This window comes from Pseudopodoces humilis, chromosome 1 (genome assembly GCF_049639895.1).
Source record: "Pseudopodoces humilis isolate 2021_Gansu_Grassland_sample_001 chromosome 1, ASM4963989v1, whole genome shotgun sequence".
Classification (NCBI taxonomy): Eukaryota; Metazoa; Chordata; class Aves; order Passeriformes; family Paridae; genus Pseudopodoces; species Pseudopodoces humilis.
This window is the reverse complement of record NC_142200.1, coordinates 47,106,885-47,128,011: the sequence shown is the minus strand read 5'-3', so window position 1 is coordinate 47,128,011 and position 21,127 is coordinate 47,106,885. Positions and strand designations below refer to the sequence as shown.

Genomic DNA, 21,127 nt, shown 5'->3' with positions numbered 1-21,127 from the left:
TCAAGATCCATCATGGTAAATTTACTTAAGATAAAGGCTTTCAAATACTTCCTCAAAACACTAGGAAGTCTAACATTATTGCTGGAAAAGCTTAGTGAAAATCTAGATGGAAGTAACCATATTAAGTAAAATACTATCCAGTAGGTTTTTTTTACTTAATCATGTTATGGCTTGATGAACAATCTATGCCAAAACATCATGAAAGGACATCTGGGGCACCATCTGTTGAAAATACTGAAAATTTAAACTGGAACAAATATCATCTTATACTGGGTCAAGACTGTTGGTAAGACCATCTCTCCCAACATCCTGTTTTCAACAGGAGCTGTAGCAGATGTTTATGAAAAGAGAGTACGAAACAGTTCAAAGAGAAAATAACTCTTTTCCTGGTTATGAGCAATTGGCAGCTTAAGCACTTCCTGAGTTTGAGATTCCTTCCAGACCACTGTATTTGTTACTCCCTGGTACCTCTATTCATGAATTCTAAAACCTTTTTTCAATTACTATTCCGTAATATCCCATAATGTCAATCAGCTGTTCAAATATCACAGTCATGTATCAGAGAGGGCCTTCAGTGACATTTGACACGATTTTCCTCTTGTATAACCAATGTAAAGGAATCAAGATTAATATATTTTATCACTTTAAACAGAAAACAGCTGGACAAGTTAGAAATGCTTTAGACTAGAACAGCAATGATCCTTCCTCTTTTTCTCTAACTTTTAGCAATCATAGGACAAAGAAAAAGTACTGTTGAAGTTCTGTTAATGGTACACTGAAATACAGATAGACATTTTCCAACTAGTATGGGAAATTAAATTTTTTTTATGAAATTTTTATTTCAAGCTCCTGGATTTGCTATCTGCTATTTCACACACAACACTCTTTTGTCAATTTGTATCCAAAACTAACAATAACTTTACTTACTCTATATCTAGTACCATGGATGGATTAGACTGGTCCTTGTCTTTTTCATCATTGTAGAACAGTATCTTTTTACTGCTCACCACAACATACTGTGGAAAGAAAGGGTAAAACAGTTGAAATTCTATTTTAAAAGGCAATTATTTATCCTAATATACTCCCACATCCACATAAAAAGCTAGAGTAAATGAAAGGTTTCAAATTAACACCGGGAGATATTTAAATCATCCTGAAGGCAGCTACACTATGGACAGCTCTGGAATGCTACAGTTGCAGCGACGGTGTTGTCACTGGATCACTCTAAAATGCTTGTAATGACTCTGCAAGTCCATCTGTACACAAACTCACAAATTTCAGTTACTATTGGCAGGTTACTATGAAATTTACTGTATCACTGAGAGTGACAGAATGCAAAAGTTATCACTTATTGATAATGTTGTAAAAAAACTTCTCTACTTCTACAAGCCTGCAGGACTTATTGGTACTTCACACCAAACTGCTGGTAGGCTAAAACAGAGTCCCATGGCTCCTGCTATTTCCTACACTTCAAATCTAATGGACTGGTAAAAAAACAAGCCAAAATTAATCAGCAGAAACAGAAGTCTGGTACCTATGAATACACTGAGATAGTTAAGATCAAACACCCCTAACCTAAGTATTTCCCAGTAAGTTCAAGACTGGAATTCATTGTCTGCTGCTCTGCACTGGAAGTTGCTAGTCCAGTATCTTTGCTGGAACTGTTCACAAGCATAAGCTCAGTGTCAGCTGTGGCTGCTCCCTCCCCTGCAGTTTCAAATGTTTTAGAAGGAACTGAAAGACATGAGACACTAAAGAGAATTAAAAAGAGGTAAACTGGCAGCTCTGCCTACGCTGATCTCCAGATTGACATTTAATTTAACCCAGAAGGAGGGGAAAAGACAGAAAAGCACAAGAGTGAATGCACCAATAATTAATCTTGAATTCCAAGTAGTGGCAGGTAACTGGATGGGTTTCTGCACAATGCAGATCCTGATAATTTGAATAAATGTCTACACCTCCTACAAGGGGAGGTTTCAACCTCATTTTACATAGGACTTGAAGCTGACCTCAAAACCTGAGTATGAAAGTCATCTCAAGTTTATACAACAGCATTTTTTAAATGTGCTGTGCAAGGTGTGAGCTACAGCTGTAAATCTCAATTACTGAAATGCATTAGATACAAAAAAAACCATGAAAGGGTGTTTTGTCACAATTCCTTAACAGAAAGCCTGATCAGCTTGAGTAAATACTAAGCTGTAATAATGTGAGCCTCCCGTCATTTTTCCCACTGAAGAAAAAGACTTGTACTTCAATTCCTTTATCCACTCCAATAGAAAATTAATGCCTTTTTCATCATTGAAGTGTGGACATTTGCCTTTCAGAGACAAGAGCAAGCCCTTAAGATGACAATGATCATGAATGCAAATTCTGACTGTAAAGGAATTCAATTTTCACACATATATAAGCCTTGGTGAAAGAACAACTTAACCTCACAAAAAAAAGTTGTGTACAACAGCATCAATATCCTGTTGCGAACATATAAAATCTTCTTACAGTAGTTCTGTTCTACAGTGGTTTTTGAAGGGTATTTTATCATCTTCACTTGGGATGAAATGAAGCCCCAGATAAAAATAAGGGTAACCCATTTCAGTGTTAGCTTTAAGTATAACTGAAGTGTTTATTCTTAAGTAAGTTTTCCATACTCATCCTTTTCTAACTTAAGCTAAATAACTCAGAGGTCATGGGGCAAAAACATCAGTGCTACTGACATTTGAGTCAGAAATGCAGCAGCTCAAGTTGTAACACCTCAGACACCAATCCAATTACAGTCCTAATGTAATTCTGCTTTTCCTTTAAATTAATCTGGGCATGCCTATATTTGAGGTTGCATATACCTTCACAAAACTGAAACTGCATGTGAATTTGGAAGAGAAGCACCTGAGGAGGCTGACTACCTGCCAGCTTGTTTCAGCTACAGTGCATTTCAGCTAACAGAATGCACATGTGAGTGAACATAGTCCCTTACTACTGTGTTTCACTGATATAAATCTTAGCTAGTTAAGGAACCTTTTCAGTGCAATTTATTTTGTGACTGAGCTGTCCATCTGCAGCTCAAATTCCTCCAAAGTGTGAGCATATTCAAACTAGGGAAGTGTGAATGTATTAACTGCCTAAAATATCTTGAGGTAAGTAAATATGCCTATAACTGGGCATGCCTGAAGAAATTCTGATAGTCTTTCACTGGAGAAGCTGCATTTATCAGGAGTTTAAAATTTCAGTTGTCAGAGAATGCAAAAATAATCTCCTTTTTTTACAAAACAACCATAAAAGGGTGCTAGAATCATTCTGACAGAAAAATGTCAGTATTTTATATAATCCAGAACAGAACAAAGCTACCCGATTAGTGCCAGGCACAGCCAATTCTATAACAACAGGATTCAAGAAGCCTTAGCAACCAAACACATCTATAGGAAGCATCCACCATTTAGTTTTGTTCCTGGTGGTGAACACGTTTTTCGTGGATAAAGCACCTTCTTTTCTGTATACTTTTGCTATTAATATTGCTGGTTTTATTGTGCTTGGCTTAGTCTTGCTTTGTGCTTTCAGTTAATGGTTACCTGAACCCTTAAGTTCTGCTTTTGTTCCTCCATTACCCAAAGGGACAGGGGAAGGTGACTGGCCATTAGTTGAAATAGGGCAGAACTTATCACTCACTCCCAGCAAACCAGAAGAGGTGGTGGTTTTAACTTACAGACAAGGTCTGATATTGATGTAAAAAATGGCAGGTCTGGAACTTAAACACTTGGAGTGTATAAAGAAGGCCACGGAAGCCCACTGAAAATAGCAGTATTTCAAAGGAGTACAGCAGCTAAAGGCCAATACAAACACTCAAGTGCTTCTTTGACAGGAATGAATCCCTTCTCCTTTAAATTTTATAGGAATCACTTCCAGCTGTTGTAGAATATGAATGTAAATAGGAGCATTTGAGAAATACCTTTCAACAGGAATCAGAAAGTTACTTCAAAAGTGTTATGAATAACTCAGTCATTCCCAGTAGCAGTCTTTGAATATAAGGAAGATGAAGGAAAAGAAACTGTTTCATACAATTAGTTTTTAAAATTTAAAAAATTCTAGAGACCATGTTCACTTTTATATTTAGTTGTACTAAAAGATGTTCAAAGGGGAGAACTGAAAAACTTGTAAAGATAATCAGAAACTGGTTCTAAGTATCTCAATTTGAACATCAGATGTTTCAAAGAACCAGATCATAACTTTTGCAGAGGCAAAACAAGTCTGCTTTGTTCAGAGTGGGAATTCCAGCACAGATATCCAGCTTCTGAGAGTAAATCAGTTCTTTTCAAGAGAAACCAAACATTTTAAAGGTAAGGGAGATAGAAACATCCTTGGAAATCATGCGTGGCAAGTTACAGTGTGATGTACTCTTCCATGACCTTCAGAACATTTAAGAGCGGTATTCCCTAATCTGTGCTGCCAAGTTGCACAAAGAGGTTCTTTTTCAGTAACAGAATTATAAAGATGCTTACTCAAAGAAGGAATGTCATTTTAATGGTTCCAAGATACTCATTGTAAAGCACTTCCCTGCTCTGTTGTAAATTTGCACAGTGTCGTTACTAAAGATTTCATACTGAACTTGAATTTTCTTGTGGTTTTTTTCTTCAGTAAAGTACATACACTAAATTACTCTTAGTTATTTTGTTTGTTTCTTAAATATGAGATACAAAATCATTTCACCACATGCCTAAAAACCTTTTCAAGGAAATTGAGGAAGAAAAAAAATAAGGCATTTGTACCTGTTTCTTCCAGCCATGCCGCCTTATATTTCCTTTGTTTGGTACTGAAAGCCAACCTTCAAGTCTTGATTCTGGTTTAAAAAAAATGCATATTTAATAATTTTGTGTATTTATGATAGTAAGGCAGAAGAGCACAAAAGCAAACCACTACTAGAAAGGAAGATTTACTACATGCAGTAATGGGCAATTACCTATTCAGCAAAGCAGAGTAAAAAGCACAGCTAAATAAAATGAAGATATAAGCATTTAATACATGCTTCATCACAAGCCAACATCTGATTACACAGTCACTGCACAATAAAAGTAAAGCTGTTTTCCCTGATGCCAACATCTAACACTGTATGTAAATAGTTTGCAAAGAGCCAGGCAGGAAAGTCTTTGCTTTGAAAATGTATTACAGTTTAAATTAAGAGATTTTCAATGTAAACATAATTTAACATTCAGAGGGGCTGTATGAAAATATTCAGCAGGAAGATGCAGGAAGGAAGACAAATCAGATCCACATTTTCCACAGGAAACAAAAAAAGGAGAGAGAGCACAAGAGCAAGCAAAGCTACATGGGTGTCCCATTACTCACAGAAGATAAGCATAGAAGATAATTAAATAAGGAATGCAGGAAGAATCAACTGGATATAAAGAATAAGAGACAGGTGTTTTATTCAAATTTTCAGTGAAAAATTCTACAAAAAGAAACGTAACATGATATATTTTCCCACCATTAAACTACAGAAATAATTTAGCATGATACAAAAAAGGGCCACAAAAAAATTAGCATTCTGCCTAATGTGGACTGTTGATTTAAAAAGCCCTTCCAGCTGAGAGTGGTTTCTAAAATTTAAAATGATGAAGTCAGGTAACACTAGCACTGAAAACTTCAAAAGCATTAAGTCAAAATTTTTTGAAACGTTCTCCAATTTATGTCCTGAGGAGCTACTGGTTCCTTTTGTCCTTCAGGAATAATTCTATGTGAGGTGTATCCCAGCAAGCTCTGAAATGCATTCAAATGTATAAAAGTTATTGTCCACATGCTCTGCTATGTAGAATTACAATGGGACTGACAGCCTAGCTAGGCATTATAATTAGGCATGTAAAAGCCCTTCCCACATTAGCATTACAGCAGACAATATTTAGAAATGGAGTACACTTAAGAATACGGAATCACTACCTATCATTTCTCCACATAGAATAGCTTCAAAATACTGGAGGACCACTAAACTACTGCTATCAACTGGAAGAAAAGCATGTTAGCAGAGCTCATTCCAGTAAGAAAACTTCCCAGAAAAATGAAGGAAATTTGCATCTCCCTGCCTTCTCACATATGCCTAAGAACTCTGGGGACTGTGGGGTAAGGGTCCCCACCCTCCCATCCCTACTCCCTCTGCTATCCTAGACTCTCTCCAATTATTGACACTCAGTAGCTTTGGAAAAGAAAACCTATTTTCTCCATGTCTACAGGCCTCACAGATAATGCTTACCTTGTTTTGAATACTTTGATTAATTTTTACATTAAGAGAAAATTCTGTGATTTTTAGAAATTATAGAAACATCCTAAAACCCATTGCAAAAAAAAGTGATCAACTGCTAATAAAGAACAAAGTACGGAAAACTGGCATGCCAAAGGAATATAGGAAGAATGACTTGTTTAAAAAAAAAAAAAAAGCATCTCTTGAAATTGTGGCATATGAAAATCTGGAAAGATCTAATGATGATGAATTTTAAAAGATGCTCATAGAGACAGCAGAAGTTTTTCTCGGTTCCCTTCTATTTCAGCATGTTCTGAAAACAATCTCAGAAGCAGTAGGAAGTAAATTAGGTATTTCATAAGAATCCATTGACATTCTTTTCTGTCTACTACACGTCTATTTTAGGGGGAAAATTCTGTTTGAATGAGAGATGATTTCTGAGCTGTGAATAACATCTTGCAGTGAAAAGTAACAATTTCCGAACATACTCCCTTTCAACAAAGCTAAAATTTGACCTGGAACCAAATGTACTCTTGAAAGGGTAGATGAGCTCTTTCATTCCAACCTCACCACAAAGGTTCATCTCAAGTAATATTTATAGTACATTTTTATATCTCTTGATGGACTTAGCACAACTGCAAATGTTCATCTGGCCATTTCACAAATATTTGATCCAGAAGACTAATATTTATAAGTGTTCTGATTAAGTAATTAAGAAAATATGGGCTATCTAAACTATGAAAAAGAATCTTCCATTCCTGTCTTTAAAAATAAGCTCAAAACAATTGCCTGACAACTTCCCTTTTTGTATTTTGGAAAGAATACCAGAACTGATACCTTGTATTTGCAATCCAGAAAGTCCAAAATACGACTTAAAAATATCTGATGACTAACTGGATCTGAATCATAGCATATGAAGAAAGAATTCTATAAAGGCTACAGATCTTATAGTTATCTCTGAATATTTTTCAGATGTAGATTTGCATTCTGAACATCTTCATGGCTAGTATCCAGACCACCAGGACTCATAGGGATTCAGTATGATAAGAGGTGTAACAGTAAAGACTTCAATAAAATCACACAAGACAACCTTGACTGTATTGCTCTACGAGACTTTTTGTTGTTCTGGAGCTAAGTAATGTGGGTGCTCCCATGAATAGCTGAGCATCTCTTTCCGATGTCCAAGAATCCCTAAGGGTCTTCCAGAGCAACCAAAAACCTGGAGATCTTGCTAGTTCTTTCCATTCTTCCAATTTGGATTTTTCCTTCTGCAGACTGTCTTACTATAATTTCACACGGATTTCACCAAAGACTTCTGACTGGATCTTGCTTTAGGGTTCATTCAGGTTTATTCAGGCTACTTGCAGGTACTTCAGAAATCCTATCTGAGTCAAATAAAACTGCTGACTTAAATGCTCTGCATTTATTATTCCATCCTATCTTTGCGCAAAACATGATTTACAGCATTTGCTGTAAAATATTATGTGCTTCAGTTAAACCTGCAGGAAATAGCAAAACATGCCCAGAATTGAATACAAGGAAAATGCTTCATATCCACATAATGATCTCCCACTTAAGCAAAAGCCTGAGAATAGCCTGGATTGTCTAAAGGCACCAATCCCCACCTTGGGAGAGTGCAAGTTGTCCTAGGAGCTACCAGAATTTGAGGGAGTATTTATGTAGGCCAATAGCAGACAGAAAATACCTCCAAGTGAAACACAGCTGTAAAGTGATTTTTGATGATACCATGTCATTTCTCTATGTCTGTTTATAAATAGAGAATTATTTTCCTTAAAATTTTGTGAATATAATTTTTTTTCTCAATTAAACCAGAAACTGCCCATTGCCAGAATCGTGACCATGGAATAATTCTTTTATATATGCTTATATTATTTTGTATCTTTATTTTTTTCCCTGGTGATGTTTCTATTCTGACAGGGAGATGAATAAATCATACTGTAATTACTTATTATAAAATTCAACCATTTATTTACTTATATATTTTTTTAAGGAGTGTCTTTGCCTTACAAACTAGTGCACCAGCTAGAGAGTTCTATTGACTATTCATCACATCCAGCTCGTAAACAAGATGATATTCAAGGTGCTCTGAAGAAATGGCCATGTTTGGGCTATGGAAGCAATGGGAACTTGGCACACAGTTGAAGACAATCAACATCATATAACAAAACTGCAGCAAATGAGCTGCTGTAATATGTCACCTTCTGTTTTGTAGACTAATTACCTGATTTGCAAGAAAATAACTATGTGCTGGATAATTTCCTCTTTCTGTGGCATGGGGTATTTCTACTCTGAAGTCTGGCTTCTTTTTTTTTTTTTTATCTTTATAATGCTACTGTACTCCTTTTTTGTCCTCAGCTTGGCTCTTCAACTACACTAATGTCACTTAATGTCTTTTAATTACCAAATTGCTTCTTATTCAGATCCTGATCAACCCAAAAAAAAAAAAAAAAAAAAAAAAAAAAAAAAAAAGGCAGCATGTAGAGACATGATCTAAGTCTAGAGAAGTCCTAATACTTTGTATTAGAGGTCCTACCTGTATGACACAATAAAACCAGCAGGACAACCGCAGTGAAAAATCAGAAGCATGTATAGAAAAAAGGGCAAAAATAGAAGAGAAATTAAAGGCTATCAAAAAAAAAATGGTTGAGGACTAATGAATAGACACCTCACCCTAGAACGCCAGAACTTCCAGTAATTGTGATGGTCTAATTAACAACAGAAATTAACACCTGACTTGAAAAGATCTTGCAGAGACTGAAATTTCTGCCTCAAAATGGAAGCGACAGGTTATGCAGCTGAAAGCCTGACTACACACATCTCCAGAGGTAAAACTGAAAATAACCTTCCTTAATGAGGCAGACAAAGGAGGAGCTTTTTCCTACAGTCCATTCAAGATCTGAGACACAATAGGGTCATACTGACACTACTGCCCTTAAGAAAAAAGTAGGGAAGGTATCTGTGGCCAGATAGAAGCATTCATATTTTCCATGTAATACACAACAGCCATCAAATGAAAATGGCTGAGAAAGGAAGTGAGGGAGTTCAAAACCACATTTTTGAGTATAATAAATATGGTCTGTTTTGTTGTAGAAAAAAACTCTAAAGGTCTCAATTTAAGAGTTCAGAAATTTTCTGAAATTTCTAAAATTACGAACTAGAGTCTTCTTCAAATATGAGACACTTAAAAACAGTAAGGCTTGATTCCAATTTGTAATTTGAGGGAAGAAAAAACCCCCACTTTAATAAGCAAAACTCTTCTGATTTCTCTTTTATGCCTGTAAAATGGAAAACACTGAAAATTACTATCTAAGAGAAAAACTCCTGAGAAGTACTGATACTTCAGAAATACCAGAAGGAATCCTAGCAGGTGACAGCTAAGAAGAAAAAATGTTCCTTAATCAATCTAATAATTCGAAGAATTTCCAATGAGAGTTTGCCTTGAAGATGTTGTCAAAAGACAAAATCTTTACAAGATGGCAATTTACAGATCAAACTCCAGAGTGCAAAAGACTTCTTGAACAACATGGAAGTTGTGAAGGAAAAGACTATACCATTATCTGAACAAAGATCTATCCTAAAATTAAATTCATTACAGTATTAACCAAAAATAAAGATCTAAAAATGCACTAGGGGAAGATAGGAAACAAAAACAGACACAGAAAGGAGTAACTACATCAAAACACGTACTAAGACTGATAACCTACCTGAAATTTCAATCACTCTAAGACTCCTGGAAAAACACTAGAATGTGGCAATTTGAGCAGCGTGAAGTGCATTAACAGGAAAAGACACATCTAAAATTATTCTATTTACTTTTACCTGACTACTCATCCACTAAGGTCATAAAATACCCAAAACAGTATTCTGGTTATGTATGCCTAAAAATATTTTTCCACAAGGAAATTCAGACTTATCAAAAATATATTAAAAATTTCACAATGAATTCTAAAAATTACCTAACCATATAAAAAAAAGATATACGTAGCTGTGATGTATGGCAATGGTCAAGCACACCTGATTACACTAAACATTTTTTCCTGTATTGAGAGATACAGAAGTGGATCATGTGCAAGTACTAACTGATTACATTTTTCAAGCATTGGGGAAGGGGAGAGGTAAATAACTAATTGGTGTAACAGTGGGTCTCAAAGTACAGTGCCTGGTACTGATACATGGAAATGGCTGGCTACACTGTATTACACGTTCTTATTTTAATCTGCTAAATCAGAGTACCATACAACCATACATTTATTACGGAAATTCCTCCAATTATTTTTCACATTAGCAATTATTGTGACTTGTCACAGAGGAGCTTACATGACTAAGATGATATAAGATCAGGACAATTTTGCATTCAAGATATAAAACACAATCATAATGCTGTAGAAATGTTGGCCCTGTCTTCTATTCACCAAATACTGCACATTGTAATCACTGTACTTGAAAAATAAGAGATGTAAAGATACTCTTTCCTCAAAAGCCCATATAAACAATGCTAATGCCAAGCCATACAATGGTAAGTGTGACATGAGAAAAAATTGAAACTTAAATATAAGCAACTAGGGTATGAAATTAAAACAAACAAAGAAAAAAAAACAAACAAAAAAAAACTAAGAAAGAAAGGAAGTGGAGATGTGATACAGAATTAGCCAGAAGACTTTAAGAAGCAGTAACTTGCTTGAAACAATACCTTCCAAACTACGTGTATGCAACACGACCAAGTAGTTCAAATCTGCTTTTCTCATACCTGAAAGATTTCCATCTGTTTCATCTGTCGGAAGACTGGCAACACTGGTAGAATCCATTCCTTGCTGAAGGTCCATGATTTTCCTTCGTAGTTGTTCTATGTCACTCTCTTTACTATCCAGCTGCATCTGGAGCTCATTCCTGTATGTAGATTCTTCTGCTAGTTGCTGTATTTATACACACATGCATAGTTACTGTGTTACCAACAACATGGCAGCCAAGTACTTTGAAAACAAAATTCATATATATATACATACATATATATATATATATTTACACATATATATTCCACAATGTGATAAAAAAATTAAATTATTTTACCGCTTGCATTTCATTAAGTTCTTTTTGGTATTTCACTACTATCTGATTGAATTTCTCTTTTTCTTGATTAAGTTCTAATTGGAGCTTTCGGTTTTCCTTCTCCTTCTTCCTCAAATCTTGCATGTTAGCTTTCTTTCTGTCTATTTTAAAATCTTTCCGATTCATTATCTCAGCCAGTTTGTTGACAGCCTGTTTAGAAAAAGGAGAACCAGTAAGAAAATGGTATAAGCAGCATGTTTCATAAAATACTTGTCAGTTCCTCTAGTTACAGATCTGATAAAAAATCCCTTCACCAACATAAATGACCCTTAGTCACAATCGAAGTAATACTGAAAAGTACACAGCATCAAAACTTATTTCTTCAAATGTAAATTTAACAATGCATGTTGTACATCATGGTTAATATAAACAATTTCAAAGGAACTAAGAGTTAGATCACAAAAACAAAAAACCTGAAATACTTCTGTTAATGCAAAGTAATTATTGCTATTCAATTGCATAAAAAGTTGTACCTGTGTCTTCAGAGTTCTTTCAGTGTTTATGCTCTTCTCATAATGCATTCTAATATTATTGATTTCCTCCTCTTTTTTCATTTTGTAATCTGTTAAAATAATATTCAACTTTGAGGTATTTTAGTACATGGTAATTATTTTTAAACTTAATTACTTCAACAAGTGCATCTTTTTTTCCATTCTGTTTTCCTGTTGCTTTCCTTTTTGAGCAAAATACAATTTGCAGAGACAAAAATTACCAGTTTAACACTACTGCAATGAAAGAAAATTACCAGAAGGATATATCAGAAAGGCACAAAGATGAAATACTAAAGCAAACATCAAGCCCAAAATAATATAGAAGATAAATAGCAATGTCTTCTTCCACTTCCCATTTCTCCATATATGCTTCAAATTTAATAGTGCTTCAGAACAGATCAATTAAACATGACATAAACAACTCCAAACATGACGTACCTTCCTCTTGTTTCTTAAATTTTTCACTGATCTCTGTGTTTTCCTTTGTTATTAAATCAACATCTTTGGTTAAAGTGTTATTAGTTTCTTCCAGCTACATGAAAAGAAACACATCTTAGAATAAAGAACTTGACATCAATACTAATATATCTATAATACTATTACTTTAAATACCTTAATTCTATAACAACCATTTACTTAGAACACCTTCTGCCTATGTGAACTTTTAAAAAATGCTACTATTCTTCTGTGCTGTTTTGATTTACCACAAGGCTCAAAATACACCTGTCCCAGGGGAAAAAGAAAAAAAATCATTGTAGAATTGACAACACTGTAGTATGGAATCAAAAATGAACTTTGCTTAAGTTAGATTGTCAGTTACGGAATGTGGCAATTTTCAGTTAATTGATACCTTGAATCCAGACAAAAAAGCAGCTGACAGATGCTAGAACTCCATCACTAAAGTCTAGAGCAGCTACAAGGCATTTACTGCTAGATAACTGTCATAAATCATAAAAATCAGGATAAAAACAAAACTAAATTTGGTCTAAGACAAAGGAGACGTAGGTAAATATGTACAGAACTTGCAAAAAAAAGAAAAAAGTTGGAAAGGAAAACCACTTTGAATATGTGAGTATTCAAATGTGAGTATGTTGTATGTTCACTGCCACAGCCAGGATCACTTAACAAATATATATGAAAAAACAGACATAATTGTATTCCTAAATAAAGGTTTTATTGAAGCCTATATAAATTATTGTGTATCAAGCTGTCTGACAAAATTATCAGAATACTTGAAACCAAAAATATATTGGCAAGAAGGTATTTCTTTGATGCCACAGAGTCTGTCTTCTAAATGCTGCTTAAGAAATAGTGGTATTGTAGATATCTCAAGTTTAAAAAAGCAAATTCATGAAATAAGCACTATTTGCACTATCTTTGCACAGAAATGGAATATTAATGGTAGCATTAACAGAAGGCTTTGAGCAACTGAGCCAAGTGCAGTTACACCTGGAGTTTTACATTCCCAGGATTTTTAAGAATATGCATAGCTGACACTAAAAGTGAAAAAAACAACAATGATAAAATAATTATGCTATATATGGCTTGTTGTTTGAGGCTTCTCAGTTAAAGACATTTATCAAGCTCATACTAACATCCACAAGCTGTGCTAGGAAATAGCTCCAAAAAATTACATTTTGGGGTTTGGACTGTGAAACTCAAGACTCTCAAGTGCTGTTTTTTTTTAAAGACTAAGTTACTTTGCAAAAAGAGTCTCTAATACACAACTCCACAAATTTACAAGATTTAAATAATACACTTGGCAGTGACAAGAAGAAATACAAAAGGCTTAATAACTGAACCATAGACATTCACTTGATTTCATTCTGACTTCACCTCCGATTTAGGAATTCTGTTTTTTAGAGAGGTTACATGATGAAATTTAAATGTTTAAGGTTCCATGTGAGCCAAAAACTTAAGATACTTAATTAGTTATCACTTATTATCATAACAAGACTTCATTAATTAAAGCCATGAATTTTGGTTTCCAGTTGGAAGAGACTTATACAGGTATTGATTACAGTCAATTTACCCTTCTTATGATGATGTCCTTATCAGTCAATTCTTGTCTGTGCCTTGACGCAGCTTTTTTGCTTTCCTGATTCAGTTCATAATACTGTTCTTCAGCAAGTGCCCGTGCCAACCGTTCCGACTCAGCTTTGGTTTCAGCTAAATCCAACTGGGTAGCGAGCGTTTCTCTGTAAAAAACACATCAAGACTTCCTTTTCCTATGCAAAACATTCCAAATTTTCAAAAAGGCTATCAAACCCAAATTATACCACTAAGCTAATGGTCATTATCTTTGTTTCTTAAGAAAAGCAAGAGTTACAAAACTGCATTCTGTACAACACTTGTATCTTTTGATGGTCTACACAAGCCACAGCAAGCTTACTATGATTTCATTAACATTTCAATCATCCATGGAACACCAAGATGTATTCTCCTGCCTTTGAGGAACAGAAAATAAAATTAAATTGTATGTACTAAGTTGTCCATCAAAAGATATTTAACCCACATTTGCCCACTATCACAATTCCCATAGTTACGCCCAAGTGAGAAATGTTTAGGATGAACATAAGATTGAAGAGAATAGTGAGGGAATAGAATACAAAGAATCTATAAAAAGAAGTAAGAAAAGAAATAAATAACCTCAAGAAAAATAAGGGAAGTCTTGCCTACTTTCCCCATCCTCCCCATTTCTTTATGTTGGTTACCACTCGTGAAAAACTCGCAGAGACACCTGTATTTTCCTTCTACATGATATTTATTAGCACAGTATCTTTTCTTTCTCCCTTTCTTAGCCCACCAAAACGTTGCACAAAATGAACATTCTACATAACCTCTGCCCCTCACACTCTTCCAATGCTGATGCTCAAGCAGAACAAGAGACAGACTTTAGAAGAAACAGTACTTCATGTGTAAGGCTACAGTCTCCTTTTTTAGAACGTGAAATAAATTAAGAAATTAGAAAATCAAGCTTAAAATTTTTTTCTTATCTGAGAGCTTAGAAACTAGTACATCATAATTAATGGTTGTTAATAATAACTTGTTTTGCTGTAATCAAAAGTATACTAAATTTCATAGACTTCTCATTACTTTTTTTCTCAAATTATTTTACTGACTATAGAAATAAATCAAGCAATTACCAGGATAACGTAATCAAATTTTAAAAGTTGGTGAGATGATTACCACAAATTGGAATGTTTTTTCAAATTTTTCAGTCCTACTAAATTCTCAGAGAAGTCATTATTCTTCTTACAGACGTGGTAATGTCCAAAGCAAATATGAATTTGGCTTTGTGAGTCAGTATAGCTAACATCCTATGTATCTGCCACTCACAAGGAGTTACGAACACCTTTTGCTGCCTTTTCCTAAAGGAATTAAAACATCTTAGATCCAATTCAAAGTATTCATGATGGAGACAGTATGACATGGAAAAACTCAAGTGTATGTGAGAAATATAATGGGCTTACTTTTCATTTTGCAACTCCTGCATTTTCCTTTGTGTTTCTTTATTCCTTTCATCAATTTCCTCTTTCAGTTCCTTAACCTGAGTTTTGTAAAGTGTCTGTAAGAGAGAATAAAAAAAAGAGTCATTATTCAAATTCCATACTAAAATTCTTCCTTGTTTTCAGACTATTTAGTTTGAATTTGTCAAACCCCAACACATGCCAATACTGTCATTAATGAAATTTCCTTCTTCCTTCCTCTCCCAGATGCTTCTTCCCAGTTACTGTTGGGTAGGGAACTGATATGACCAAATAAGTTTTCAATTTTCTAGTGTGTTTTCCTACATAACTGCACAAATACAAGTGCTGCAAAAGAGAAGGAAGGCACTGTGACACAGCAGAACAGGCCTCCTGGACACAACAGGACAAAACTACATCCTCTTGAAGCACGCCTTATCTCAAAATGTTTGTCCAACAAGCCTAACGCCATTCTGTGCTTTCACCTGTTGCATTCTCTTTGTGTCCATGTACCTTTTCTCTTAGAATCTTAGTGGTTTTTTGTACAAACTCTGTAAGTGATTCAGCTGAATCTGAGCTGAGTCTGAATTATGAATGTCTTATTTAAACTACAAGTTAGTGAAGAAAGTGAGAAACACAATGCTCTGCATCTTCTTATTAGCAGTAAGTAATGGAGAAATGCACAAAACGCCCCTGTAACAGATAATGAAATGAGAATCACATGCAGTTTAGTAAAGACAAAAATTTTTATTGCTTCTCCCAGGGAAAAAAAACCAAAACAATTTAAAAGTATTTCCCAAAGTGAAATGAGTCTGTCCATATTCACAAATCTATTTGAAGTTCAGGTGTTACAGAGAATCTTATTCTATTGCTTGTTTTCACAGAGACAAAACAGATCAAACTACTTCTATGAAACACACATTTTGGCTACCTGGAGCACCCAGTAAGGTTCTTCAGAGATTCAGGTGCAGAGAAGGTAGCTTTTTAGAATAAGCAATACATGCAGAATGCTACTGAATCTATGGTTCTTCAATGTATGTATGGTAGATCAATAGCATGGAGTATCTTCCAGTAAGTTTGGAGATTCTGAACTCTCTACAAAGTTTGCAATTATATCAGGAAAATATCTCTTTTCCAATTGCAGGATAGGAACAACTCGAATAATTCAGGTGAGAGTTACTCAATGTAATGTCAGTTTTGACAAACAACAAAGCAACTCCCCATCTAATGTTCTCTAATATTTTGTTCCTTGTTTGTATTTCAAGCAGAATTTTCTGAGTAGATGATTTATGCCAGGCTGTTACATTAAAACAATTTTAGTTTCAACTATTCACTGTTAAATGATTTTATGTCAAAATGTAGCACACATAATCCCTTGCAAGTCTTACCGAAAAATACTGCTCAGCTTCAAGCTGATCCTGAAGCTCACGCATCTGACCTTCATTTCCTCTGTACTGTCTTGGAAGGAAAATAAAAAGGGAAACATTTAAAAAGTCAGCTACTAGCAAAAGACAAAGACAATTTCTAATCAGAACAAAATCCTACAATGATCTTCCATTTGCATACATATTACTTCACAAAGAGCAACAGTTTGCTGTATCCTAGAATTCTGATTTAATACTAAATACAGTAGTATTTAGTATAATATTTAGAATAATACATTATTCTAAAACAATGATCATTACAGTATGTCATTTAGAAGCCAAGAAGTACTCTAAATGGAGAAACACTAAGCCAGCTGAAAGAATATATGATAGAAGTCTTAATTAATTAATTATTAATTCATGAAAAATGTCTTCATTTTAAGTTAGTTTAAGAAACATTAAGAAAATTAATCAGGCAATTAAAGGGAACTATTGACTCCCATGTACTCAAAGTCCCATATGATTCAGTAAGTAGCATTAGAGTCAACCCATAAAGAAGCCATTCAAATAAAAGAGGAATATATACATATATATATGTGTGTGTGCGCCTCAACATAGAATGGTGAGCCAAGAACTGTTCTGAATGATAGCTCATAACAAAAATATTCCAACACTGAAGGCTACACAAAAATAATAACATGCAGCTACATAGGAATCATAACATACAGCTAAAAATACTCTTTCAGTTTAGGAAAAAATGCCTATACATGAGAGAATGTTATTCACTAGCAGGAACAGGCAAAACAGTACATGTATAATTAAGCATTTTTTTCCATTTTACTTCAGGTTTTTACTTACTTTGCAAGTTGAGCCAGCTCAAATTCCAGTAATCTCTTTGCTTCCAACAAGGTATTGATTTCCTGTTTCAGCTGCTTCTCAGAACCCTTCAAGTTATCAGCTTCAAAAGCTTGTGCCTTTAATTCATTCTGTGCCATTATTCGCTTATTCGTCTCTTGTTCTAGCTTAAGTGTCAGATTCCTTACCTAAATTTGAGGTGAGAAATATTTAAATTTAAGAGCCTTTTCTAAATAACCAATTTCATGTGGCTGAAGAGGTTTCACATATGGATTATTTTATCTTAAACACCACTGATTAGATGCTGCACCGTGTACCGTAAGTCAAAATACTCCTGAATCTCCAAACACTTTAGTGCAATAATCTGACACAAAACTGCTGCCCTTATAACCTATGGCTATGATGCTACAGGATGATAAAGTTTTCCCATTTTTGGTTTATTTCAAAGTCCCAGATATAACTTATCTGAAAGACAACAATTGAAGAAACACCAATTGTCTGCAAACCTCTCCATGTGTTTCAGATCGTAAAAACCTCTCACTCTAGAAAGAAATGCAGCTTATCAACTACATAAAAACTAATTTACATGAGTTGTGACCTCTCAGAAAGGTGCTATAAACTTCATTCCCATTGTCCTGTAAAGAAAATGTAAGGATGATGCTATTATTCTTAGTCATAACTTTCACACTCATTCTAATTGCATTTCCTTGAACAAAAGAATGCGAACTAGACAATACAAACTCAGACCTGTAAATTATCCACATCAATCAGACTGCACAGTCAAATCCACCAGCAAATGTTTTCTTTAGAAAAAAAGAAAACACAAAAGAATTGCATTATATTGAATTGAGGTTCAAATATGCAAGACATCCTAGAGTTAAGAATCAAGCAGGAATTACCTAAACCTACTTAGGCCAACAACTATCCTCAATTCCACTGAGAGTTGCATATAAAAGGAGCGCAGTATAAGTGAATTTAATTTCCTATTTCTCAGATAAATTCTAGTATCTTATTTATATAGAAAATTATTAGTGTTGAACTTCTTACTTACTTCATCTTCCAGTCTTTCCTTTTGCTGAAGAAGATGTTCCAGTTTCTGCTGAGATTGCTTCAGGTCAAAGTCCAGCATGGAACACTGTTTTTCAGCTTGAACTATTCTATTTTCTGCCTTCTCTCTTGCTGCCCGTTCTTCCCTTATCTTTTTTTCCATTTCTAGAAAAGATTAAGGAAAGAAAAACAACAAAAATGAGTAAACATAGCATCTGCAAGCGTGCTTTTGCAAAAACAGTCATAAATACCCTAATAATTCTCAGATCCTTTTGTTCAGCTATCTAAGCTTTTCTGCTGTTTGACAGACTGATTACTAAGTTAAAAGATCCTGGCACTACTAAAATGAACACTAAAAAAAGAAATATAATTCCAATCTGCTTTCAAAGCACTGGGATATTATCATGACAACTGAAAGATAAATAGTGAAAGAAATAAAAATTGCAGTTTCTTGAAGTAATAATTTTGAAGCAAGGCAAAGTTTCATTTCCATGAATGGATAGTAGCAAAAGGAAAAAATGCTACCATTATTGTTAACTCTACAAACCACATTTGGGTACTGATGACCTTCACAGAGAAAACCTGACATATTCAATTGCAAAATCAAGACATATCTTTGATTCATGGATATACATCTATAATAGAAACTTTCCCATTTCACTTCAGACAAGCCTAATATAACACTGGTATTTTTAACGCAGTAGCAAAGGAATGAATGCTCTAAGACATCTCCCTTGATAATGCATTCTTTCAATTTTGTTTAGCATTAGACAGAATTTCAAGATTCAATAACATTTTAGAAACCAAAGAAGGCTTTGAAGTAAGGTATGCAAAACATTAAGAAACAATACAGTTTTTATGAAATAACATGTTAGGGAAAATAATTTAAAATGTGTAGTTTTCACATTTTAAGATTTTAATATGCATTTTCTTTATAGAACGGACCAAATGCTTGTGCAAAAGTATTAAAATATAATCAGAACACATTTTATTACATATTTACCTGAAACTTGCAGGAAACACTTACCACACATCGCAACTGATCTTGCCTCCTCTATTGACTGGTGCTTGTCAGTTAACCGTGCTTTAGTCACTTTGTGCTCATTGACTTCCTGTTCTAACCGGTCTTGTAAGGATTTCAGTTTGTAGTTCAAATCTATCTCTAAATTATTCTTTTCCTAAAGATAAAGAAAAAGTTATCAGATTTCGATAATACCTGAGGGCATCACATTTTTATTCCCTTTTTTAGTATTAAATTTCTGTTATCAAGAGATTATCAATGTTATTCTCCACACTTAGTAAAGAACAGTAACAGACCAAAATTGTACTCGGTGCCCTGGGAAAAAATTCATCAACTTTTTTTCAGTAGTCTATAAATTTGTAAGAAAATGGAAACTTCTCCATTTGTATAATCAGTAGTCACCTAAATTGGAAATATACAACTAATTAACTGACATCCCAGAGCACAGAGGAATCTGAATAATTGTTTCCTGCATGGATTGGGTTATTTCATTCCTAGAATTGCCAGGCATTAACAGTAATTCATCAAACAAGCATTGGAGATGTGCTTACAGAGATGAGTACTTGCCTTTGAATGGCTGCTTCACATAACAGCAACTTAGACTTGCTTGCCCCTTCCCTCACAGGCTGTCATAACTCTGGTTTATTTGCATAGACTACACAGCACAGCAAGTATTTGCCTGACCTCACTAGATAGAGTTAACTCTGCAGTCTGTCTGGAGAAAGGGTGCAGGATTTCCTTTTACTCTTGTTTTTCCATCATATGGAAGGGATCAGAAATGCTAGGGGAACATTCTGCTACCATTCAGAAGGAAGAATGTAAGGACAGAAAAAAATTCCACACCAGAGTTGATCAAAAGGCCTGCCTGGCACTGATCCAGTGAAATTAAAATCCAGTAAAGGCAAAAAAAAAATAAAAACAATAAAACGACTTTAAAAAAAAACTGATTTTTTGAAGTTCATAGATTTTCAGAGGCAAGACTTTGTAGTCATAGCTAGGCAGGCAGAAAAAATTCCTTGCTACTGGCAGTAGGACTGGATCTTCGAATCAGTGATAAAGAATGACAAACTATTTTTTTGCCCAATGCTACAAGTAAGAACTACCTGAGGACTTGGGAGACCCTCCTGATGAGATTGTAAATTCGCAGTACTTAGTTAATAAACACAAGACTGATTTAGAGCAATAACGCTGGACTTGGAAACATCAATAATATTTGAAAATTTAGTCAACAGCTGACAAAAAGCATTGGCCTCAACATCATTTCACCGTACCTTTTCTGAATGGTTAAGCATATCCTGTGCTTGTTTTCTTTCTGCTTCCACTCGATCAAGATTGTTTTTAATGTTTTTTACTTCTTCTTGTAAAGTTGTAATCCGAACTGCCACAAAAAATTAAATACCACTCAATATTAGTTACTCTACTTGGATCAATTGGCTTTGCAACTTTACTGATTATTGGGCCCATAAAATATTTCAAATACTTCAAATTTTTCAAGCATGTAAAGACCATACATTGTACAGGAAACTGACCTTTTCCGA

General features: G+C 34.5%; 1 protein-coding gene across 2 annotated transcripts in view; it reads right to left on the bottom strand.

Moving 5' to 3' along the window:
* Window positions 1–21,127, bottom strand: part of ROCK1 (Rho associated coiled-coil containing protein kinase 1) — an 84,140-nt gene that overhangs the window by 8,702 nt on the left and 54,311 nt on the right. For both annotated transcript variants that reach the window (XM_088051694.1, XM_014255639.2), the window contains exons 17-29: window positions 20,861–20,967; window positions 19,596–19,746; window positions 18,573–18,733; window positions 17,525–17,709; window positions 16,691–16,760; window positions 15,309–15,403; window positions 13,868–14,033; window positions 12,274–12,367; window positions 11,818–11,906; window positions 11,306–11,494; window positions 10,986–11,151; window positions 4,755–4,825; window positions 928–1,016 (exon numbers count right to left, since the gene is read on the bottom strand). In XM_088051694.1, coding sequence (XP_087907820.1) covers window positions 928–1,016; window positions 4,755–4,825; window positions 10,986–11,151; window positions 11,306–11,494; window positions 11,818–11,906; window positions 12,274–12,367; window positions 13,868–14,033; window positions 15,309–15,403; window positions 16,691–16,760; window positions 17,525–17,709; window positions 18,573–18,733; window positions 19,596–19,746; window positions 20,861–20,967 — 1,633 coding nt within the window. The remainder of the gene's footprint in view (window positions 1–927; window positions 1,017–4,754; window positions 4,826–10,985; window positions 11,152–11,305; window positions 11,495–11,817; window positions 11,907–12,273; window positions 12,368–13,867; window positions 14,034–15,308; window positions 15,404–16,690; window positions 16,761–17,524; window positions 17,710–18,572; window positions 18,734–19,595; window positions 19,747–20,860; window positions 20,968–21,127) is intronic.